Source organism: Prunus avium, chromosome 2, assembly GCF_965620075.1.
Source record: "Prunus avium chromosome 2, drPruAviu1.hap1.1, whole genome shotgun sequence".
NCBI lineage: Eukaryota > Viridiplantae > Streptophyta > Magnoliopsida > Rosales > Rosaceae > Prunus > Prunus avium.
The window spans coordinates 44,072,607-44,097,812 of NC_142285.1; the positions used below are offsets into that span (position 1 = coordinate 44,072,607).

Here is a 25,206-nt window from a genome sequence, read left to right on the forward strand (position 1 = left end):
GGCGAACGCCAAATGAAAAAAAAAAAAAACTAAAATAAATAAATAATATCACCAAATTATTATCATTTTAAAAATAAAATAAATAAATAATTTATTTTTTTTGCCCAAAAACAAAAACACACATACAAGTAATTGTAAATGTGTGGTCAGGCAACCGCCAACCGCCAACAGCCAAGTGCTCTCTTTCTAATTCTCCGTTAAGGGAGACAAGTGAGTCGTGACCGTTACAAAATTCCACGGTGGGCGTGGGCTGGCCTAGCCGTTAAAAAGATAAGTCTCTCTAGCGCTTGTCTTAAACGCTGACACGTGGAATTGGGTACTTTTAGCTTCTTTGCATATCTTTTTCTTCTCTCTCAAATTTTCACGGTGAGCTACAAATGGGCTCAAAAGAAATACAACCACAACTTTTTTATTTTTCAGCACCTTTTTTGGGTAAACATGAAAAATAAAAAGATGTTCTCAAACATCCAATAGATTTAAGCTTAATCTTTCAAACGCTAATCAATGCCAACAGAGTTTAAAATTTAGGTACTGTTTTTTTGTTGCCAAAGTTAGGAAGGGGAGGTGGGAAACTCACACACACGGTGCCACAAGGCTTGAACCCAGACCATTTGGAAGCACGCCAAAGGCCTTGGCCAATTCAACTAACAACATATTGGTAAATTTAGATACGTTTTTCAATCCACCCCAAGAAGTGGGCACCTGTGGCCCGTGGAGCAGAAGAAACTTGCATGTGGATTTAAATCTAAAATACACTTGGGGTCAATCATCTAGAAATACGCAAAGGAAATTTTCAAGAGACATCCAAATCATACATAATCTTCAGCAAATATTCATCAATTTCACAACCTGCTCATCTGCTGTTCTTCAATATACATTGGATTAAGTGACATGTCTGAATGCCAAGTCTTGGAGTAAGCACTGATTAAACTTCACCATCTTTAGAAAAACCCAAAAGGAAAAGAAAAAGTTGATTACAGTCCAGGGAGATTTGGATGCACAAATGACCAACTCTTCAGCATTATCAAATGACCAGCCCCAAGAATCCTAATAAACCTGCAGAAGAGACAAAGAACAAACATAATTAAACGGCCTGCCATTTAGTTGGTAAGACATAAGCAGGTAAAAAGTCTCAACCTCAAGTATTAGAATGATGAGGTGCCCACTGAAGAGTATCCAGCAGCTCTCATCTCTTTCAGTGTGTTAGCTAACCAATCCAAGCCCTCATAAAGGCCATCACCTTTAAGGGCACAAGTCCCTTGTATGTGCCATTTTCTGTTCTTGAGATCAAAGAGGCCTAGTCCTTCACATACTTCCATTGGCGACATAGCTCCTTTCTGGATCGGAAAACGAGAAAACACATAAATCACACCAAGTTATATTGGCGGCTGATAAATAAATCACACCAAGTTGCTAAGGAACCAACATTGCACAATCATGCGTATGCTGGGTGCTTGGAATGAATAAAACTTTCCCATAAGAAATAAGCCATGAGATGTGATAGGGGATCACTAAAGTTATCACCAATGAGTCCTAGCTCAAGTGGCATGGGCAGGATCGAATGAGGGGTTCCTAGGTTCAATTCCCCTTGTAAACAAAAGAATTTGGCCAGCTCCAAAAGCAAAAGAAAAAGACTAAACAGTACTTCGATGGAATGCAAATACTTTATTTTTCCTTAAAGACACCAGTCAGCAGCCCTGTGCTGCAATATCTGACATCTTGTAACCATTTATGGCGTGTTTACTAATCCGTAATCTGAATCAAAATAAGGAGTTGAATTCCGATTATGATTACTCCCGTGTTTACTTCACATGGAGGAATGAAAATGTAATTTAAGCATGCTGATTGGATCTCATACTTTAAGGGTTACATCTCATTACATCTCATTACATCCCATAAATCCAGATATCCTAAGTTCCAAATTCCTAACCCAATATGTAAGTCATCACAACAGCAAACTAGAAAAGGCAATAATTCCCTGTCTTATCCTGAAATTTGGAGACTAGCCAGTGAGAGAATCTTATGTTGGCCACCAACATCCATATTCTTATGTTCATTGAAATCATGAAATTTAGATCATTCATGCAATATATGGATCAGAAACTAATGCTGTGGCATACCATATCCTGTTTATTAGCAAACACCAAGATGACACTGTTGAGCATAAACGGATCACTGATGATGGCCTGAAAGAATAAACATAGATAAGTGAGAAACAATCACCTAGACTTGTATATAAACTGTATTCATTTCTTAATATACAACCTGAAATTCTTCCTTGGCTCTTCCGATTCTCTCTCTGTCCAAGGAATCAACCACGTAAATCTGCATATAGAAAAAAAATTTATATATATGAAAAGGCACAAACAGGAAAGAAACTAAAAGAGAGACAACTGACTAGCAAGATTCGAGAACTGGAATCCAGTAGAACAAGACTAGAGAAAGTTCAATTACCAGTCCGTCTGTGTTATTGAAGTAATGCCTCCAGAGTGGCCTTAGTTTCTCCTGTCCACCAACATCCCAAACAGTGAACATGACATTCTTATACTGAACTTTCTCCACATTGAAACCTGTTGAGACAAAGAAATGCCTTAACATAAAAATCTAAACAACCTATAATACTTCAAGTCCAATTGTAGATATGAGAGACGCCCACCTATGGTGGGCACAGTTGACAAAACTTCTCCAATGTGCAGCTTGTAAAGGATGGTTGTTTTACCAGCTGCGTCGAGGCCAAGCATTACAACCTATGGCACCACCGCAAATGAAAATGGCAAATAAGGAAAGTGAAGTAAATATCATGCTCTTAAATTTAAGGTAAGCAACAGAAGAACAAAAAAAAGAAGCAAGAAGTCAAGTATTTAGAATTTAATGAATAAGCCATTTTTCCATCACTTTTACAGGAATAAGTAGAAACCTATAAAACTTATTGGGGAGGGTAAGGTATTAATGTGATCATACAATGTTATCTAATCATTGAGAATTTGAGAATCAAATAGTAAATATGCTGCAATTGCACTGTCCCCCAATAACTGATAATGAAAGAGAGTTAAAAAAAACGAAAGAGGCAAGAGAGAGGTGAGCAAATTCAGAAAACGATATTAAATATGCATATGATTATAATGACAATATGAAGTCCGGCCTCCTATGAATCACAATATTCAAAAGAGCAATTGAAAATTTTAACCGGTAAAAGCTAAAGGAAAGGCAAGAAAGAAACCATTACGACATGAGCCCTACATATCCCTGGGCAGCTACAATTGTCAAACCACAGAAAAGGGAAAAGAAAGAAAATGCTACAAAATTGGTACGAAATAAAAATGAAAATGAAAAAAAAAACAGAGAGAGAGAGGGAGAGGAGGGAGTACTCTCATCTCAGTGTTTCCGAAGAAGGTATCGAAGAGCTTCCGAAAAGCTTGACCCATGACGGCAAGCAAAATACTTGAACAAGAGAAAAAGAAAAGCTCGATCTCTTTCTTTCTTTCTCTCTCTCTCTCTCTCTCTGTGTCTGTGTGGGTGTCGAAGTGATTGTGAACTTCACGAGCTCATCGACTAATAAGAAAGAGAAATCAGCTGAGTTATGATTTGATGGATCGATTGGGGTTGATCGATATTTAGAGAGAGAAACAACCACCCGCGTGATGTGTGAGAGAAAGAAATAAAAATCAGAAACAAAGGTAGCGTTTTTCTTTCTTTTCTGCAAAGACTAAAACGAACGAGAATTTTTAATTTTAATTTTATTTTATGAAACAAAAACAACAAAGGAAAAGAAAGAAGAAAGTAAATTAGGGAGGAATTAGAATATTGGGTGTTTCTTTCATTTCTTTTTCACTCCTCGACTCAGCAAGTGGTTATTTAGTGGTAGAGTTTGTTTTGATGGGCCCATATTGAATGGGCTGGTACTGGGTAGGCAGGCAGTGAGTTCTATGGGCTGAATTGAGCTTTAGAAGAGACAGCCCAAAAAAGGAGAAGTGGCGTGGCCGCGTGGGCGTGGCGGGGGTTATCACGTGCATTATTCATCTTCAAAGGAGGCTAAGCCAGCCACCAGTCTCTCTCTAGAGTCTAGACTAGTATCATGTTTTTGTGTTCCGTTCCATGAAGAAGAGTAGAGGATAGGCTGATTTTCTGGTGTCTTGTGTTGTGACAACCCCCACTCCTTTGCCACTATACCTATATAAAGTCCAATCCAATCTCATCCAAATCCCTCCTCCTCATGATCCCACTCCAATTAGTCTTATTAGCACATACATATATGGCACCACAACCGATTGATGATGATCATGTTGTGTATGAGCATCATGTGGCGGCCCTAGCCTTCCCTTTCTCCACCCATGCCAGTCCCACCCTTGCGCTCATCCGCCGCCTAGCCGCTGCCTCTCCCAACACTCTCTTCTCATTCTTCAGCACTTCACAATCCAACAACTCACTCTTTTCCAACACTAATACCAATCTTCCACGTAACATAAAGGTGTTTGATGTGGCTGATGGCGTCCCCGACGGCTATGTGTTTGCGGGTAAGCCCCAGGAGGATATCGAGCTTTTCATGAAGGCTGCCCCCCACAACTTTACAACCAGCTTAGACGCCTGCGTGGCTCACACCGGGAAGCGTCTCACCTGCTTGATCACCGACGCCTTCCTTTGGTTTGGGGCCCACTTGGCACACGACTTGGGAGTCCCTTGGCTCCCTCTTTGGCTCTCCGGACTTAATTCCCTCTCCCTCCATGTCCATACTGACCTCCTCCGCCACACCATCGGAACTCAAAGTATGTACTCTTGCTCCTCCATCCTCCACTTTTCCTCAGATATCTCTTAGCTTTGTTTGATGGGATGGGTAATATCTATTCGATTTATTGAATAATGCATGCTTCCGCAGGTATTGCAGGTCTTGAAAACGAACTCATCACCAAGAATGCCAACATCCCAGGAATGTCCAAAGTACGAATCAAAGATTTGCCTGAAGGTGTCATCTTTGGAAACTTGGACTCAGTCTTCTCACGCATGCTGCATCAAATGGGCCAACTGCTACCCCGTGCCAACGCAGTTCTCGTAAACAGCTTTGAAGAACTGGATATTACCGTAACAAACGATTTGAAATCCAAATTCAACAAGCTTCTCAATGTCGGACCTTTCAACCTAGCTGCTGCTGCTTCCCCTCCACTGCCGGAAGCCCTAACAGCCGCAGACGACGTTACTGGTTGCCTGTCCTGGCTTGACAAACAAAAGGCTGCATCCTCCGTGGTGTATGTTAGTTTTGGGTCAGTCGCAAGGCCACCGGAGAAGGAGCTTATGGCGATGGCACAAGCCTTGGAAGCCAGCGGTGTACCCTTCTTATGGTCTCTCAAGGACAGTTTCAAGACACCTTTGCTAAATGAGTTGCTAGTAAAAGCAAGTAATGGGATGGTGGTGCCCTGGGCTCCCCAGCCACGTGTCCTAGCCCATGCATCAGTCGGAGCCTTCGTAACGCACTGCGGTTGGAGCTCATTGCTGGAGACTATAGCAGGCGGGGTGCCAATGATTTGCAGGCCTTTCTTTGGCGACCAAAGGGTCAACGCAAGAACGGTGGAGGACGTGTTGGAGATCGGGGTCACTGTTGAGGATGGGGTTTTTACCAAGCACGGCTTGATCAAATATTTCGATCAAGTTTTGTCACAACAAAGAGGAAAGAAAATGAGAGGCAACATAAACACCGTTAAACTACTCGCACAACAGTCGGTTGAACCAAAAGGGAGCTCAGCTCAGAATTTCAAATTATTGCTAGATGTCATATCTGGATCCACTAAAGTATAAGTTATAACTACAAATATGTCGCATATGAATAACCGAGCTGTACTTCACTATTATTCGCATAATGATTTTCCCTCAATAAAATCCAACTTAAAGCTTTGCTTCTACTATTTATCTCGCTCATTCATCGAATCAACTTCAATCTTTGGATTCGATTGTTGTACAGGCAAATTTAGCACATAACCCAAATGAAAAGGCTAAGCTAAACCTGATTTTCTCAACCCTCAATCAACACAGCTGCTTGGGTCATAAATTATAAGGTCACTCAACTCGTCGCAAAGACACCAAACTATAGATGATTTGCTAATCAAAAGGAAACATATGGTAAACACAATCGAATTACACAATTTTCACTGTTCTCCAAGAGGGTAACAAAAAATCGGCGCCCTTCACTAACGCAATGAGACAACACATCCTATAAAAACCAGACCAAAAAATAAAAGAACAGGGAGTTTCTACACAACCCAGCGAGGTTAGTATTAAATTACACCTAAGATGAATCATCGATACTAGCATAGAGTCATTGAAACAGATTGCATCCCATCTGGCGAGTTCAAACTACAAAGATCAATTTGGATCCAGCAAAACCCTTAAATGACTCAAAATATACTCCCTCCCTAAATCAGCACCTAAATAATCTACACCCATCCAATAGACTTAAAAGGCAACAGTGCAGCCAGCAGGCTACAGGAGCCTTTGTGATTTTACTAATTTCAACTATGAAACAAAACGGAAACTAATCAGGGAAAAAAATGCTGTTGCATTGGCAGATTCCGATGATTGAATCAAGGCACCCATTGCATCTCCATCAGTCGTCCATGAAATTAGCCTCAACATTAGAATTAGCCACCTAGGAATCAACCATTTCATCCTGTATCTCATTGGGGGCAATGAGCCCTGGAATAGAAAGCATTCGTTGCCGATCTTTCTCCCTCTGTGCAGCAGCCTCCTCTGCATAGAGATCTTTGTTGTCCTGCACAATCACAACATTCAGTTTGAACATTCAGATCACACTCGGATTTTGTTTAAAAAGTAGGGAAATATCCCAGCATAAGACATATGGCCAGGGAAGATGCAACATTTTACATCAACTTTACAAATTAGTCCACAGAAGAATATCAAATTTGTCACGGCTGAAAGCGAAGAGAAAACAAAAAGGAGAGTATCAATCAATTGGCCAGTCCAAGCATCATCTGGTGCTTCTGGATCCCTACCTGTGCAGAAAATTCTTTGGATTGCACTAGAAAGTCTCGGATGTGATTCTTAAATGTGGATAGGTCAGTCCTCGAGTCAAATAGTCCACTCACAAATTGAGTGACCTGGAAAAAACCTTCAGTTAAGTCATATGTAGAAAAACAACTGTAAGACAATCATAATAGTATCATATTTATACCTCTGTTCCAGTCATGTTCGGGAATGAAGTACTCAAAAGCTTGATCGTATACTCACGAACAAAAATTCCATTATTGGGATATGGATAAGGAACCGCTGCAATATCCCACAGAGGCTCCGTCAACGTACCACTTTCCACCTGTAAATATGTAACTCTTAATTAGGCAAGCTCGAGAATCAAAGAAAGAAGGTATCAAAATAACAAGATACAATACCAGGCAAAATAAATGTTGGAGCACCAAGACATGCAACTTGAACCCAGGCTTATGAAACGTGTCCGTCAAGACAGCAAAGATTTCTTGTTCGATTGTCAAAAAGTATGTACGGTAAAATTGATTACAGAACTCCGACTTCTGTCAAATCAATCAAAACATTGTGAGCATCTTAATACCACACTTTATTTGACACAAATATGCTCAATGTCACACCTGAAAGTTCTTCAGCATCTCCAGCAACAGGTTCAGCCCTGTTTCCGCAATGTTTCTTTCTGTGTGCCGAAACGCCCATATAATTGAATCCATTACAAGCTTTAGTTGCTGACGTATACAAAAAAATATGAAAACAATTAACAGTCAATTTGTGATAATTATCAAATGTTAAACAGACGCCAATAAGCCCTCATATATAACCAGAGAACACTGACAATCAAAACACAGCCAAAAAAAGGGGGATGAAATTAAGCACAAACCGGACTTGATAACCGAATCAATGCAGGAAAACAATGAGCAGCAATGGCACGAAGTAAAGAGAAGAACTTCAGGCGATGCTCTGGGTAATCTTCAAAATTTTTGGTAATCATCTGCAATTGCACAGAATCTAGACATGTAAAGAAAACAACAGAAGTACAAATCAATCTTAAATAACTTTACACACCACACCAAACCCTATTTGGTATCAGAGGATATGCACCACAAACATATCACCAGCACAGATTCAAAAATCGCTCTTTAGCAATGCATTATGGAGAAAGGCACACATAATAAGAAGTTAGGAACAAAACTAACATGTTCAGCCACCAAACAATTCATTTGTTAAAATTATAGGTGTGAAGATAAATATTAACTAACTTGTAATTGCACTGATTTTTTTTTTTCATGGTTACTTGAAAAACAGTATTAGAGGACATCTAAATATACGGCAGTATTATGATAGTGCTCCAAATATTAATATAGAATCTCAGTAGTTTTGGCTCCACAGCATGACAGCCCACATCCTTACCTCCAATGTGCACTGGAAAACAGCTTCAAATATTCGAGGCACATCATCTATCATTGCACCCTTGTACCTAAAAACAAGGGATAAAAATATTTAAGCTATGGAAAGAAACTAAAACAAAATTATAATTTTTTAATGGAAAAATAGTTGGTTAAAGGATTTAGCAAGATACCAACATGTATCTAGAAAGAAATAAAGCAAATAACAAGGTAATGAAAGAAAGATTGCATACTTATTTATAATTGTGGCAAAAAGTGACAAAACCTCTGACTCTCTAGCATCAGGCAAATTCCTGGCATAGTCACCAAGAACCGGATCCAACATTGGAGGAACAATTTGTTTTCCTATATGTGCTTGGTCTTCGGCCTTGTCCAAGAATGTCTCAATCAGCTTGAGAGTCTCCCTCTTTACTGACCTGTTCAATGGAATAGATTAAAACATGGTATTTGAGGGTTGTATGTTAAACTATAAGGTAAATTGTATAACAGGTCTCACCGTAGAAGTTTCACATAGGATGTCTTAGAAGCGAAGGGGCCCCCTTCTGCAATGCTACTAGATACGAGCTCACTGTACATCCTGTTCAAAATAAACAGAGCCGCACATAACCATATCAGTTGAAAATGAAAGAAAATTAAACAACTGAAACTTTTACTAAGACCTAAAAATGTTGACCATACCTGTAAACATTAAGCATGTCCAGAAAGATCAATGAAATCTGACTCAGGAAAAACGTTCCAAGGGAGCTGGCAACACTAGTATTTGTCTGCAAATCAATAATGACCGGCATAATTACAATGAATTGAAAACAGAACTGACTATAGGATAATCAATACAACCACTAGAATAATCACATTTAATATTGATGTGACACAATAGGATAAACAATCCTTGCAAATAGAAGTAAAGGATTCATCGCTGATGCAAAGGAAAGGAGCACGTAGAAGGTCCACAATGTAACAGAAAGTGCACAATCTAACATAAAAAGATTCAGCACAAAAAAATACCAAGATACTAATCAGGGTAATCAAAGACTCTTATCTGCAAAATGTCTATACATCAAAATGTAAAAAATTCATACCTGTAATATATTAAGCACAGTGCGAATAACCTCCTGATCCTTGAGGAAATCTACACTCAAGCGCGCTTGCCCTATAATCTCTGCCCATTTCTGGAGAACAAGCAAATATCATAAGCTACAAGCTAGTTTCGGCACCTGCGAGTAGTCATGCATGTCTTTGTGTATGTGTGTGTGTGGAGAGAGAGAGAGAGAGAGAGAGAGAGAGAGAGAGAATAACAAGTAAATCCTAAAACATTACAATTGCATTTAAACAAACCTGATTTGGGAGATTCATCAATCTCTGTAGATATTCATCCCGCTTTTGAGGATCAGATTCTGCTTGAATCATATTACCAACCTAAGGTAAACAAAAGGCAATTTTTAATAAAACAATTTTCTGTCAAAATATCTAGCAAAAAGGGCACAAAAAGGCATACAGCTTCATAAAAAGTATGAATCTGGTGAGGCTCAAGATCGGCAACAGTTGTTGGCAGGCCTGTCAGGAGTTCAGACACAAATGGTTCATTTTCTCCAAGCTGAAATCACAAAAGCATTCATAGATCATAAAACTTGAAATAATTAACCCTTCTTTGCAGAACATAACACCAAAAAATCAATAATTGCTTTCCTTTTACCCTGGTCTAGAGATACATAATTTTAAATTTTAAGACAAGGAGTGTACTAAAATGCTAAGTAACAAGGCAAAATCTTACAAAGAAAAAAAGAATACCTGTACAATAACAAATTTACGCTTGCACTTCTGAACAATTTTCAGGAATGTGTCACAGGCCATATCCTGAAACATATGCCACAATAGTTATAGAAGAGTGCGATATCAATAAAATATGTCCCTATGACTAACCCAATGAAAAAGAAAAAAAAAAGGGAAACTTGAAAGGAACATAAATACTTATATAACTCATGCATTAGAATAAAACATTGTAAAACTTAAGACATGTACATCTATCTATTTAACTTCAAAATCAACCTTAAACAAGAACTCACCTGAACTCCGGGATGGGTTTCATGCATAAACTCAAACAACTTATTCACAACAGTCTTTAAGAACTTCCAATGAGCTCTTAAAAACCTTGGGTATTGTCCAACAACATACCTGAAAACAAAGCAAAACTTCAAACGTATGAATATTTATACTATAAAAATACATGGAACAGATAAGATTCTCAACTGAACTTATGTAAGCACTAGAATGCACCATGCGCTTATTGGTAACACATTTCAGGTAGAAAAAACCTTTAGCTTAAACTAAAAAACCCCTTTAGAATCACAAATCCTTACATAATGTTGCTAGCAATAACTGCTTTGTTATCTTTCCCTTTTATGATTTCACATAAATTCAGCAAGTCGCGTATGACCATCACCAAAAATCTATTTTCCTGCAAAAGGAAAAGGTACATTCATCAAGAGGCATTCTAGAATAATAGCTGCATAAAGAGGGTGAGACAACAATGGATCATCAAATAGATGCAGACTATGCAAAACAAGGAACTATATTATTTATCCTAGTTGAAAAGAGTATCATCAGTGAATTCTTCGAATAAGAAAGAAGATTAAAGAAATGATCATAGAACAGAGAGCAAACAATACCTGTTCTTCCATCATGGAACCAGATATGGACCCTATTGCCCAGCATAAGGTGTTTAAGTTGTTCCATGCCCAATCCTCACCACTGAGTTGCTTGCTTAATTTCTTTAGCATCTGTGTTCGAATGTCAATAGAAATACAATGTAGGAATAATTACTTCACTGTTAGAGGTTCCCCACAAAAGAGATTACAGCAAAAGGAATCTTCTCGGTGCTAGAAAAGATTCACTTAAAGAGGCAGAGTGGGGGAAAATTTATTAAGATGCAAAGAAAATATTGTGAAAGTAAAATAAATCATAAAATTCGCATTATGACCATTCAGAAACTATTTTGTATGAACTCGATTAAAGTCATGTATATTTAAATCACATATGAAACATTTATTAAGACAAGAGAACATCATGCTACAAGCAACACCTTGCAGGGTCATGCATCAAAAGAATCTAACAGTAAGGCTTAACTATTGTTTACTTTTACTTCATAGAAAGGAAAACAAAAAATTCCCTTTACCTGCTTCTCAGTGTCCTCATGGTCAAGGTGTGACAAATAGATCAGTGTCTCCCTCATGATCTACAAGATCAAAATGACACCGATAACAAAAATAAGTGAGAAAACATTCAAGAAAGAAAATAACTAATAATCCAATACGTTTTCTATTACTAAGAAAGAAGCATATCATAGAAACTGAGTTTCTGGTAAGATTAAAATGCATTCAGCTAATAACACCCACCATAACATGCTGAATTAAATTGAAAGCAGCATCCCTAAATTGTTTTGACAATGACACCTATAAAGGTACTAAAAGTCTGCTTTCGCAAAGATAACTTCACCCGTCAGAGATCTTATTATTTCTTTTTATTCATTACAAGAAGGTTTAACATTATTTTAACAGTGTAGCAATTACAAAAATATCAACAAAATGAAGATGTATCACCTTATATTGAACAAGAACATCATTGTCCTTCAAGGTCTCACGAACAATGTTCCCATTCTCATCTTCAACAATGAGAACCTCTTCTGGCTTAGCCATTCGACAGATCATGAGCAACCTCAACTTTGACATAATACTGGCATATATTTGCCGCCTTTGCATAATCTGTGAGCCAAGGCCATCAACCATACTAGGAAGCAAATTCATCTGCTTATTCAATACAAAGTAGACCATCAAAAAACAATATAGATGACAAGCTTGCAAAATTATGCAGATGAGTGAGTGAAACCCTGGACATAAAGGTGTCTTTACTATGAAGCATAAAATAAATTTAAAAAGCTTCTGTAGATAGTATTTTCAAAACTCTTCTGAACATAATTTCCAACAAGAAAGTTGCCCCATACCATATCTAACCTCATACACAGAAAATCCACTTTTTTAAACAAAACTAAAGTAGCATTGCATTTACATGGTTAATGTGATTGTCGACGTGAATGAGCAAGAGTGACATGGACACAATGCTTAGAAACCTACTGTCTCAAAATTTGTTGGTAAAATATTTGAATTTTATTGATGGGAAAATGATAAAGGTTCCAATGGTTAACAGAAAATCTCCCCAAATTTTCAAAAAACTTTCAAGACACCTACCTAATTCAGACTTGTTCAGTCTCTTTCAAGATGGAAGGTTAGCAAGTTCTGAGATGATAAATTGATCTTTCCCTAGACAACACCCTCTTGTTGATGGAAACCTAGAAAATACTTACCTCTCTACTACCAATTTCAAATCATAAATCTTTATTCAACTACAAAGAGATAAAAAATAAGTTTGAACGGTCATACTAAAGAAAAACATGGGGATTCAAGTAAAAATTGAGGATACATCCATACAAAGTAGAAAACAGAAGACTCAAACCAACAAAAATTTCAAAGATAAAAGTATCTAAATTACCTGCAGCCCCATCATATTTGCAGTTGCTGCAGGGTTATCCAAATTATGATGTGCCTCAAACAATTCCAAAACCAAGGAATTCCAATAGTCTAAGCAAACCTGCTCGATCAAACAGCCAAGTCTAAGTCAAATTATCACATCATCTGTTCAAATGGGAAAAGAGAGAAAGGGCTGGATAGGGCCTTCGGGGTGGGTGCTAGAGAACACATCATAATTAATCATACCTTAAAAACTTCAGTGTCATCCACATATGAGATGTTTATTAGATATTCAAGACCCATCAGCAATGCAGCTATATTCTCTTGTGTGGTTTCAAGCACACGAATATGTGACTGCAAAAAGGAGACAATTAATAGCATCATCATTGGCGGCTTAAAGATCAACACAGAACTAAACTCAACAGCAGAACTATCATATCCCCTATATCGAACACTAAATTCTATCTATTGATAGAAAAGTCTTCGTCAAATACAGCTGGTGAAGGCAAAGCAATATATCAACATATTCATCTGAAAGAGAAACTTGCCTTGTTAAACGAAGTGAGAAACAGTGCCAAGTTCTGAATGAATGCCTGAAGAAACAACATCATATGAACTAGTTAAATACAACAAAAAAAGAAGCCTAAAATCATTAAAGACAATATACCTGTTCATCGCTAGATCCATTTGCATAAGCTTGAGGGATGTTTGTGGTAGGTGGGAGAATAGTCTGATTGGTTTCAATAAAAAAGAAATTAGGAAATCAGAAAATTTGCCCAAAGTCATATACATTGAGAATATGTAAATTTTATGTCTATGTAGTTCAAAGAATACTCATGTCTCTGTAAACTTTTCGATTATGAGTAATTTTCTTAAAAAATACAATTGATTAAAATCAAATATTTACTTTTAATTTTTAGACCCCATATCTTTATTATATACTATCTAGTGCATACCAAGTTTATAAACTCATCTTCATATTTGGCTGAACTTTTAACCACATTTTACAATAAGTTTATCAAATTATACATATTTTCCCATCCCATGTATTACTAACTGCATATTGAACTCTAAATGTTATGTTAAATTAGGCATAACATATACAAAATTGATAGTGGCACACCTGTAACTGGACCATGAATATATTATACATCTTAACATACTGTGCATTGTAGAATTCACCAAAACTAAGTGCTGCAACCTGAAAACCAAAAAAACATATGATGAAACCTAAATCATTGAAAAGGCAAATACTGCATTATCTCCTTGTTTCTTTTGAGATAAGTTCAACGACCACATAATTGCTTCAACAGAAATGGAACAACAACATACCTCCGTTAAACACTGAATGGTGAGATTCCGGTAAGAAGGCATTGGAAAAAATTTTAGAAGGGTTTCAAGCTGTAAAATACACACACAATATAGAAAGATAAGGATAAATCCTTTAAAAGGGCAATCAAGAACTACAAAACAGTGTTATACATACCAAAGGGGACTCAAATATATAACCCAAGGGAATCCACGAGAGGAAAGCATGCAATGTGGATAACGTTGCACGTATGAGTTCGGCTCTTTGAGACGCTGATAGTACATAAAGGCATAACTCATGAATGAGTTGAAACTCACTGCAAAAAAGATCGAACACAACAGGAAGTAAAAAGTTTGGGCCAACACAATACATTGACATGTCAATACCACAATAAATTCAAAAGCTCTTTTGATTACGAACAAAGATGCCAAAGTCATCAGCCAATTACCTGTTCAATGATTGTTTAAGCTCTTTAATCTTCAGCTGAGTCATTTCCCCCCTTGAGAAGTCAAAAACCTCTTCACTTAAAAGCTGAGGGTAACACATTCAAGCAATTAGTAGCTACTCAATGTGTCATAATAAATTTGATTTCTATCTTTGAAAAAGTTGAAAATTAAAAAGGCTTACTTTCAATATGGCCATACAATTCTCACAAATTGTTTCACTAGTTTTAGCTGCTGAAACGAGATCCGGTATAAAGCTTTGCCATCTAGCGGGCCAATCATGCTTCAAAATCTGTATATAGAGTAACCTCAATATATTACATTACAACACATATCCAAAGCTACCAAAGCAAGCAATTTCAGATTTTAATAGACAAAGATAAATTCAAATACACAGATTTTCTGAGACAACTGTAAATACAATCAAAGTGAAAAGAATCAATGGAATAATGGAAAAGTAAACACAGTGCATGGTACAAACAATTAATCCCAAAAAACAAGCAACAAAGGCAATGATCCTCCTGGGGAGGGAAGCAAGGAAATACCTGAACCAATATAATATTGAGTTTGTTGACATACAGTCTCTCCATTCGAAAAGAGGCCTCATTACTTGATAGCTTCGCAAGAGGAACAAAAGGTAAGAAAGAATATAAAGCCCGTGAAAAAACCATCAAACAAGATTTAACACTAGCAAAACTTCCCCTCCTCAAAGATTTACTGCATGACTCATACCTGAACAATGACGTCAGAGATATAATTTTTCATTCCATCTCGCTGTTCAACAGGTAATGCATTCCACCTATACTTGATAACCCCTTCTAGGACCTGTAAGTGGATGAAAAGACAACCCTCATGAGATCAGCACCTTAAAATAGGGACGGAAAGATTTATGCAGGTTGTGATGGAAAGTAGAATAGCAAATTTTCCAAAGCATCAAACCATTAACAAGCTAAACAAATATGCAGCAAGATTTGATGGTATAAACGTTCTGTAGACTTTACTAAGATGCCTTCTTTCATGAAGGACAGAAACATGCTCCCAAGTAGTCAACTTGATTATTATTCTTGTCATGTCCACATAAAGGCATTCTATTTTTGGCAGTTTTAAAATGCCTGTCACAGCCCTGCTGTGGCCTTGCTGCCCTAGTGCAATGACCGTCTGGGCATCTGACTGCAGCCTAGTTAGACAAAAGGAAAATGCAGTCTTATAGATTGTTATGCAACAAAACTGACCTGCAAGGCAAAGAACTTGGTGTTTAGGTTCTTAGCGCTCTGTAAAATGTGCACAACTTGGAGCCACATATCCGGATTGTTCTGCAAGTCCCGCAATATATGGTCTGCAGCTGTCCTCTGCATCACCAACATTTGGGGGGAAAATACTCTTAGAAAATAAACTACTTGAAAAAAACTATATTACAGCCCAGAATATTACAAGTTAAGCATATAACTTGCCAACAAATCGATTCCTCAAATACAAAACCTACTCTAAGAATAACAAAAGTTGCTTGGATTAGTAGGTTAAAATAAAAATAACAATTCCTGTAAAGCTAAGAATGTGAAGGGATACAAAACCCATTTTTTCTAGGCTTGTGAAATTCTTTGAGCGGAACATACAAATTTACGCAATATCAACCAATCAGTAAAAATCTCTTTTCTTAATCACAGTACCAGAAGACCACAAAATAGGCAGATATGTAATGTTCAGAAATCCATCAAAAGCTAACTGTTCCCAGAGCAAGACATCGAAGCTAAGTCCTAATTGCGTCTAAAGTTATTAAAATTAAAATAAATAAAAAACAAAAGCGGTTTTCAAGTGTTAAACCCTAAGACTGAGAGAGCTTCAATTTTCACTCAACGTCTTGAAAACCAAACAGAAAGCACAAGCTATCTAAGTGAAGGCCTTGTAAGGCAGGCTTAAACCCTAGGGGCCAAAAACCTCGATTGCAGTAGCAAATTGGCCACACTTGGTCGGAAAGGAAACAGAGAGTAGAGAGAGAAAGGAGCACGAAGCCCTCACCTCCTCCTTAGATCCGGTGCCGTAGAAGGCAGCGACGGTGGCATCGAGCAAGCCGACGTCAATCGGTTGGCTCAAGTCCCTAAGCTTCTCGGCCGCCATGGCCAAGTGCGTGAGATAGAGACGAGGGAGGACGATCAAGCACAGTCGGATAAACCCTAGAGGGCAAGGGAGTGAAGAGAGAGATGAGGAAACACCCAAACCCTAGGAGAGAGAAAGATTCTAGAGAGAGAGAGAGGAGAACAGTGTTGTGTTGATGAGAAGGAAAGGGTGTGTGTTATTAATTTATATTAATTAGGAAAAGATAGAGAGGGGGGAGGGAAATAAAGACAGCTTGAAAATGAAGCAGTGGTAGCGTGCAGCGAGCGAGTGAGCGACTGAAGGCAAGGGAGGGGGACGGGGGAGTTGTTTCTTTGTTTGTTTGTAGGGTGGGATTTGGGGTTTGTTGGGGTTTGGGTTTCAACTTTGAATTTGGGTTCTTTACTCTCTTTCCGTTGTGTGCTTTTGCCTCCTCTTCTTCTCTTCTTCTCTTCTTCTCTTCATTTATTTATTTATGTACTCCCTCCCCCAGATGAGATATTCGGAATTTTTTAGTGACTCGGTTTGTCTCTTAAATGTTGTTGTAAATTGTAACCGTGCGTGACCAAAAATAAGTTCATTGAGAGATACTTGGGCCCTAGAATATAGTTGTATCTATCCACCCTACAAATATGGCCATTTAATCTTTGAGGGTGTAGGTGGACTTTTGCTCTTCAAATATTAAAATTAAAATTAAAATTTATTAATTTGCGTGACTATGGGTCTATGGAAAACTAAAGTGTACGAGGGTAAAAGTTAACTAAAGGTCGAGTGGGGCCGGTTTGCCTGGCTGTCCTGTGACGCTATAGTTGAAGAAGCTGCCTATTTTGTCAATACGTAATTGGGTACACTTTTATATTTTGTATTTTAAAAAATTCTTTGGAAGGGTTGAAAGGGGAATTTTAGTTTTCCTATTTTTCCTTTGGTCAAAATTTGTCTGAATATTGAAAAGGGGGAATTGGCTTGCCTTCGAGAATCTGCTGGAATATTATTGGCTCCGAGTCCTAGCTGGCACTGTTGCCGGTACTTTAGCGGCATGGGGTACTTGGGCTGCCCAATAGCTTACGGATGATGTGCCAGGAAAGCTCAACTCAACTTGGAGATTACACTTTTGGGCTTTTGATAGTGCGAATCTTGGGCTTTTACGGTTCATGGCCTTCGATTGGAATCAATTGGCATTATCAATGATCCTTCCTTTCCTTGTCACATAGTATAACAAGGTGAGGAGAATCATGAAAGTATAAATTGCATTTGCATCTTCTGAGATTTAGCCAGCTTCCGAATCCGAACTAAACTTTCTACTACTTGTGAAATTGCATACATTTTTATCAAGGTTAAAGGTTTTGTTTGGATAATGGGTATCCCTGGATCCATCTTGTATTTGATTATATTAAAATAGATCGCACTATTGACATATTTTAATTTTAATTTATTTCTTCACTCTCTTAAAAACCAATATCAACCAATTCAAATTTAAATTATTGGTATACCAACCCAACCAATATCTTGACCAAAAAAAAAAAAACCCAACCAATATTAATATTGACTTGGTTCTTGGTTTATGACATGTTTACTTATTTGGAATTGAGGAAATTAGGAATATAATAAGGAATTGGAATTAGATTAACTATCCCTTCCTAGTTGATCAAGTTCTTGATTTTGAGGGTATTAGAGTATTCATTTCAGGTGAAATCCTCATATAATTTAAATGTTTTATGTGTAAATAAACATGGAAAAGTTTGAAATTATAGTAAATTATTTATTCTCACTGTCATTTGTAGTAAGTAAGTATGTGTCTTGCCAACGAGGTCTAACTTAGCGAAAAAAAACTTTGATTTACATCTAATGACCTCAAATTCGAACCCCATAACACTTTGACAGTGCGTCTATGAAAAAACACCCATTCCCCTTCCTCACGTGTGGCAGTACAAAACAAAAACATGTCATTGAGTCTTAAAACTTGCCAAACCGAATTGTGACTATTTACTAGTAGCCCAAGAATAAAAGAAATTCATCTATGATAACAAAATCTAACAAATTTGGGGCCCAAGCCCAAAAGGAAAAGATAACGACCCGTCACACGGCTCTCCAGACTCGAACCCAATATTTTTGGTGGGCCAGCTACCCTGATCAACTGAAAAACTTGGTCTCACAAATAAGTAGTTCCTCCCTCCCTGATCATGTCAACATTCAAAGCGAAGAATGGCAGATACGGGGAGGAAGATCAGACGAAGTACATGTATGTTTTTTTCTTTTTTTGGCAAAGACCTGCCGGAAGTCAATGCTCACGCTGCGTGATATACGAGCCGTCAACTTTAAACCGACGGGGAAAAAAACGCTTACATCGGGTTTGAAAGTCTGATAGCATTTTCTACTGAAGCAAAAGCAAAACCAACAAGGCAGAGAAGAGCAAGCAAGAAGCAAAACAATCCACGGAACGAAAGGAAACAAAGATTTCAAGTTAGAGAAGAAGCCGTAGCTAAGCGTAATAAAATCATGTATCTGTTTAGGTTAGCAGGAGACATAACCCATCTGCTCAGCATAGTTGTCTTGTTCCGTAAGATCCGCACCACCAAATCTTGTGCAGGTATGAATTTGTTCATTCATTCTTACCTTTCTCTTACGTCCTTTGGACAGTTCTTGCTTTTGTTTTTCCTATGTGTTCCTGATGAGTTGACCAAGATCTTTTTTGTTCCATGCATGTTTATCGCCTAATTGAGAATTAGTGCTTTGACATGAGATTATTGTGGCAGCTTGGACTAAATTATGTTATGTTCAAACTCTCAAACCCCATTTTATTTTATTTTCCATTTTAACTGTTCGACAATTGATTGATTCTGGTTTGGTTAAGAATTTGTACTTGTTAGAAGGGTTAGAAGGGTGGAGGTGGTTGATTTGAAAGCTTTTGGGTTTTTTGTTTTGTAAATTCCTTGCTAGGTTTGCAGATTTCATATTCTTGAAGTATGCAGAGATATGCCCTTATTCTCATATGCATCCGAAAATAAAGAATGGTCGTTTTTGTTGAATTATTTTGACTCAATTCCCCAAATTCAGAGTTGAAAATTCGTTCAACTATTGCATTTAACCAGGAATTTCACTCAAAACTCAAGAACTCTACGGGTTGGTCTTTCTTACTCGATACAGTGGCTTGGTTATCAAGTATCACTCCTTGTATAACACTTTAGGGAAGCTCATCTTTATTGGAACTTCTCTTGCCACGGTCTGGCACATGAGGTACCATAAAGTAGTGAAGCAAACCTACAACAAAGATCAAGATACTTTCAGACATTACTATCTCATCCTTTTATGCTTGGGGCTGGCTCTTCTGATTCCGCGTTCTTTTACAGTAATTGAGGTACGAGGCATTTATCCTCCTCTTTCTTATGCCCTTATTGATCAGCTTATTATGCCTTTAAATGAATCACCTGCCACTGCCAGTTGTTTGGAAAGAAAGCTTGCATCCAGTTTTCTTTTTTAACCCCCATCAGTTTGTATGATGCTGTTACTTTTTACTCACATCTGATAGAAGCTTTGATCTATTCTGTTGTAATAGGTTCTGTGGGCATTTTCGATATATCTTGAAGCCGTAGCAATCTTACCACAATTGGTTTTACTACAAAGGTCAAGAAACATTGATAACTTAACTGGAAACTACGTTTTCCTTCTTGGGTATGTTCCAATTCCCATGAGGCATAAAAATGAATTTGCTTTTGTACTATCCACTTTCTTACCTGCAATGCAACTTGATTACAACTAGTGAGGATCATAGATTCACTTCTACTACCTTGTTTATGCTTTTCGGATTAAATTTATTATCTGTGGTGTTATATTTGTTTGGTAACTGTGTCTCTGTGCAGTGCTTACCGAGCCCTATATCTTCTCAATTGGATTTATCGTTTCTTCACAGAGCTTCACAGAGTTCTCTGGATACGTAAGTTCTCTGTTATAGCTTGCACTTGATACTCTTGTATCCCATTTTAGCTAAAAATTGATACAACGAATTATAACTTGTTGTCAAATGCCCAAAACAGCTTGGGTTTCAGGCCTTGTTCAGACTGCTCTTTATGCTGACTTTTTCTACTACTATATTAAGAGGTAACTTCATTATTCTACTCTTTTGTCTTTAATTGTTCCCCTAAGAATAGTTTGTTTCATTTCCGTGTGTGCGTGGAAGCCAGAAACATGTTGGAATACCTAGCAAGGGCTTTGAAAACTTGTTTCCATGCGCATTGTTAAAAACCAGCATATCTTATCTAGCTTCTAGGAACATGATTGTTTGCTGCTGGAAAATGGCACCAATACGTGAAACCAATTTTGATAATGAACTTTGAGTGCTGCTATTTCCTACTAACAACAAGCTACTCTGATTTTTCTTCAGCTGGAAGAAACACGAGGAGCTTAAGCTTCCTGCTTGAAGTGGATCATTCTGGATGTGTAATTTCCACTAACACAAAAGCAATGGATGCATACTTGAGGATGTAGAACCAAAGCTGGCCGCTGTTATCCTTGTCATGGGATTTTCTCCCTACATGCATTAATATTGTAATTTGTATAGTGCTGCAACATTTTCCAGGACTATCTAATGCATCTGCATCATCTATCATACCTGTTTTGGAATCAATCTGAAGGAAAATAAAAAAAGGAAAACAGGATTATAATAAAAGAAATGGTTAATTATCTACCAACCAATCACCTGCACTCACATTTTATGTGTTTAACCTTTTGTTTTGTTTACAATATGTGCCTTGCCTCCTTCATCGTCACAAGCCCTTCAGTTGAATTTGCACGCTAGCTCCTCTTGATCATCAAAAATCTGGAATTCTCTTTGGTTCCCAATTTTAAAGTATATCGATTTATATAATGTGTATAAATCAAGACACACAACGATGTTGAAATATATAAAGTTAAGCATTTAATAATACACGATATGTTCTTCTAAGTGACAAAACGAAAGTATTATTGAAAAATACATACGTACGTGTATAATATGAGTATTAAATGGGAAAATGCTAAATTCTTTACACGGGTAATAACTCTGGAAAAGTAAAAAAATGAAAAGCGGACAATAGAGACTCGAGTAATGGCCAAATAGTAATGGATAATACTCTTGCAAAAAGAATTCAAAACAAAACCATGTATATATATAAATATTTTCACATATTTTCACAAAAACATAAGTGATATGGTGGTTAAGGTGTTAAAGGAGTAACATGGTTTTCACAAAAACTATGTATATAAATATTTTTGGGTTTCGTATCGCGATATATTGCCCAAATTATTCATAAAAATGTTGATATTATCGGGATAATATTAATAAAAATATCGATATATTGACGATAACACCATGGTTTGTTGCGAAAATATCGGCCCCCCAAAAATCCGATATTATCGACATTTAATACCTTGCTTAAGAGACAGGCAGACGGTGTCGTTTATTTGAAAAAAATAAAAAAATAAAAAAATTCCCAAATTATAAAATTAGTTCCATCTTCTTCTTCACGCTAAAAATCTGGCGCCAAAAAGAAAAAGAAAACGCCTCCGTAGCCTTTACCCTTTTTGCTCAAGTACCTCCATAGCCACCGCATTTCACCGACCTCCATATCACCGTCTCAGACCCCATAACCATGACTGACGTTCACAACCTCAATCTCTATATCTCTCTCTTTCAATGGTGGAAGTGGGATGGGAGGATATCCAGGTATCGGCTAATCAAGAATTTGATGTTATAAAGATTGGCCAGAGGCTCTCTTGCATGCTATCAGATATATTCATTGTTCTCCCTCGGAATGAAGAAGTAGCAGTACTACCGAAGTTGGTCAATTTGGGTTTTCAAGTAAAGGGGTTGCTGTCTGAAAATGTTGCCTCCAATACGTTGCTACTCAAGTTCATCAATGTTGTAAAGATTATTTACAAAGAATTCAAGGATATGAAAGAGCAAGAAACTCTAAATCAAGAAGCTTTCGAATTGAAGGAATTGGAGGAATTGGAGGTTAAGCACAAGTTTTTAGGAAGGGACTGCTTTGTCACTAAAATTTTCAGTGAAATCAAGGATCTTGCTGCAATAGTAACAGAGCAATCTGGTGTGTCTTTTAGTGTAAGATTGAAAAAGAAAAGAATTTTGGGAGCCGTGGAAAACCTGGATGCACAGGTGTGGATTGTTAAAAATTTGTTGAGGGATTCTATCAAGAATTCAAGTGGTCAAATGGAAATTGACATCAGCCAGGTATGGAAAAAATCTAATCCCAAATTCACCAGTATAGAGATAGAAATCGAATGGGTTCGGCTCATGGCTATTGGCAGGCTAGTGGAGTATGAAGATATCGTTGCTGTCCAGAAGAGAAAAAAGTATGTTTCTCTGGCTGCGGTTGAGGGCAGAAGTGGTTGCCCTACGCAATGCAATATCTCTCAGTCAAAGGAAATCAGGACGTTATTGTAGTGTGGTTAACTGGTTGAACACAAATGCTAATGATAGCAGCAATTGGTCTGCTATGGATGGTATCAAATTTCACTCACTTGGACTGGGGCGCCTGATTTCACACAGCCTTTGTCATTTATTTTTTGGGATCCCAAAGAATGAACAAATCACGGAAAGGTTTGTCAGCTTTTTTAACCAGCTCGAAGCTGTCTCAGGGCAAGAAAACAACGATATATATGGTTGTTTCTGCCAGGATGATACGACTCTACAAGCTTGCCTGTTCGGAAATTGAAGAAGATATAAAAGAAAGTCCTATGGAGAACACCTTTTCAACTACCACAATAGTAGATGCAATAAGTAAGGTGCTTGATGGATTCTTCCATCTCATATTGCGGCTTGAGGCGCTGGTGAGCTCTCCCCTATTGTTGGTATCGAAAACTATCCATCATCATGTGTCTTCTTTGGAAGTTTTTCTCGACATATGTGAAAAGGATGCCACCAATTTGCAGTCAAAGGCAGAAGAAGTGAGGGACATAATTTCACCAGAAGAAGATGTCTTGAGTTTGGTAGGACTCAATATGGAACTCCACATAGAAGATGAATGGAGAGAGTGAGGTGATATCCCTAAACTCCTCAGCCGTACTTATTAAAATGTTAATTGCATAAAGTTATTTTCTGCTTTTACTTTCATTGTAATTAAGTGAATGTTAAAGTAAGACTTTCCTTATATAACGTAGTTATGGTTTTGAATATACAATTTCAGTTTCGTTGACATAAAACTCTTTTTGGAAAGAGGGACACAAATATGACATAAAACTCTTTTTATAACGTGTATCAGTGAAGAGGTTTCCATTGCTAATAGATATACATATCCAGGAGTGGTATTCATTGTTGAGATGGATTCATTTGTTGAGAATTAAAACTGATATGGAATAATAGTGGGAAGACCAGGAAATACAGGACATTAAGAGGTAGGATGATAGAAACCAGAAGTAGACAAATAATATGGAAGGAAACAACTACAGCAGTGTAAAGAAGAGTTGAGGTTGTATTGGAAACTAAGAAAATTTAGGGTGTCCAGACGACAAAGAAAAGTTCTAAAATTGGGGTAAGTATGGTGGATGATGGAGGAAGATGCCTGTTTAAGGAATACCAGCAAGATATCCTTAAATAAGTGGTTTTCTTTTCCAATCATGCAACATATATCAAAGGGTGCTCCCCACCTCCAGGATATTATGCAGATAGGTAGTTTTGAGGATTATTGATTTAGTAATATCTAGCAAACCAACCATAAGCTTTAGATCTTATGCATCACCGTGTTCATTGCGCAAGCCTCATGAAGGCTCAGGCTCAGACTCATGAAGCCTCATGTATTTGTGGCTGGATTAGCTGCTGTTCATTGTCTAGAGTTGTCCATCATAGACTTTTTATATTTTTTGGATTTTTCTAAAAGACTTTTGGTTTAATTCCAGCAGGAGTTTTCCAGAAGACTCTTGGATTTTCTATGCCTGTTACCTGTTATGAGTCCATACCTTTAGAATTTGGTTTTGATTTTCTCACCCGATTACTATGTAACCTCTGTTTCTTTCTTCAACAGTGAACAACAAGAGAAGAGGCTGCATTCCAAAAGCAACTACAGCAATTACAAGACAAAGAAGCAATGAGTCTCGCATTTTAACTGAGCTGCAGCGATTGAAATCCAGTTTGTCCATTCTATGAGAACTGAATATAGTAGATAGTCACTTTTCCTTTATACGAATGTTAAGCTGTTTCTGTTCTCTTACACAAAAACATCTTAGTCCTCAGGTTGTGAAATTTCACACCAATTCTGAAACTTTGTCATTTAGATGCTTAAGATGCAACTACATTGGTGAAAATTACAATTTACAAATAGAAGCTGATATGAGAAAGCTGAGTTGTGCTCTGTGCATGTATGTCTTGTCGGGATTTAGGAAGCTGATATGAAACTTTTGTGATCCTCTTAAATTTCTTTTTCAAATTATTGCAAAATTACAAGTAGAACTCTCATTAAAGAAGG

At 37.5% G+C, this 25,206-nt stretch overlaps 4 protein-coding genes across 4 annotated transcripts; 2 read left to right on the plus strand and 2 right to left on the minus strand.

Annotated features, from left to right (window-relative positions):
- Window positions 1-790: 790 nt before the first annotated feature.
- Window positions 791-3,785, minus strand: LOC110749580 (uncharacterized). Its single transcript, XM_021949699.2, has 7 exons — window positions 3,369-3,785; window positions 2,657-2,747; window positions 2,455-2,570; window positions 2,266-2,325; window positions 2,121-2,186; window positions 1,138-1,337; window positions 791-1,056 (listed from the first exon to the last, which is right to left on the minus strand). The coding sequence occupies exons 1-6, from the start codon at window positions 3,423-3,425 to the stop codon at window positions 1,146-1,148; spliced, it is 582 nt and encodes a 193-aa protein (XP_021805391.1). The 5' UTR covers window positions 3,426-3,785; the 3' UTR covers window positions 791-1,056; window positions 1,138-1,145.
- Window positions 3,786-4,183: 398 nt separating this feature from the next.
- LOC110749579 (anthocyanidin 3-O-glucosyltransferase 2) lies at window positions 4,184-5,891 on the plus strand. The gene is made up of 2 exons (XM_021949698.2): window positions 4,184-4,763; window positions 4,874-5,891. Exons 1-2 carry the CDS (start codon window positions 4,214-4,216, stop codon window positions 5,785-5,787), a joined length of 1,464 nt encoding a protein of 487 aa, XP_021805390.2. The 5' UTR covers window positions 4,184-4,213; the 3' UTR covers window positions 5,788-5,891.
- Window positions 5,892-6,104: 213 nt separating this feature from the next.
- Window positions 6,105-17,201, minus strand: LOC110749577 (protein EXPORTIN 1A). Its single transcript, XM_021949694.2, has 32 exons — window positions 16,679-17,201; window positions 15,895-16,011; window positions 15,395-15,487; window positions 15,208-15,279; window positions 14,847-14,954; window positions 14,668-14,750; window positions 14,397-14,535; window positions 14,243-14,311; window positions 14,034-14,111; window positions 13,578-13,640; window positions 13,459-13,503; window positions 13,157-13,264; window positions 12,933-13,031; window positions 11,987-12,190; window positions 11,563-11,622; window positions 11,057-11,167; window positions 10,748-10,845; window positions 10,454-10,562; window positions 10,179-10,244; window positions 9,886-9,984; window positions 9,726-9,806; window positions 9,470-9,559; window positions 9,069-9,154; window positions 8,887-8,967; window positions 8,624-8,806; window positions 8,395-8,461; window positions 7,865-7,975; window positions 7,605-7,712; window positions 7,392-7,529; window positions 7,178-7,315; window positions 6,999-7,103; window positions 6,105-6,757 (listed from the first exon to the last, which is right to left on the minus strand). The coding sequence occupies exons 1-32, from the start codon at window positions 16,775-16,777 to the stop codon at window positions 6,635-6,637; spliced, it is 3,231 nt and encodes a 1,076-aa protein (XP_021805386.1). The 5' UTR covers window positions 16,778-17,201; the 3' UTR covers window positions 6,105-6,634.
- A 1,723-nt stretch (window positions 17,202-18,924) lies between these two features.
- Window positions 18,925-21,356, plus strand: LOC110749558 (ER lumen protein-retaining receptor-like). The gene is made up of 6 exons (XM_021949676.2): window positions 18,925-19,340; window positions 19,843-20,108; window positions 20,307-20,422; window positions 20,611-20,684; window positions 20,785-20,848; window positions 21,132-21,356. Exons 1-6 carry the CDS (start codon window positions 19,250-19,252, stop codon window positions 21,166-21,168), a joined length of 648 nt encoding a protein of 215 aa, XP_021805368.1. The 5' UTR covers window positions 18,925-19,249; the 3' UTR covers window positions 21,169-21,356.
- Window positions 21,357-25,206: the final 3,850 nt, after the last annotated feature.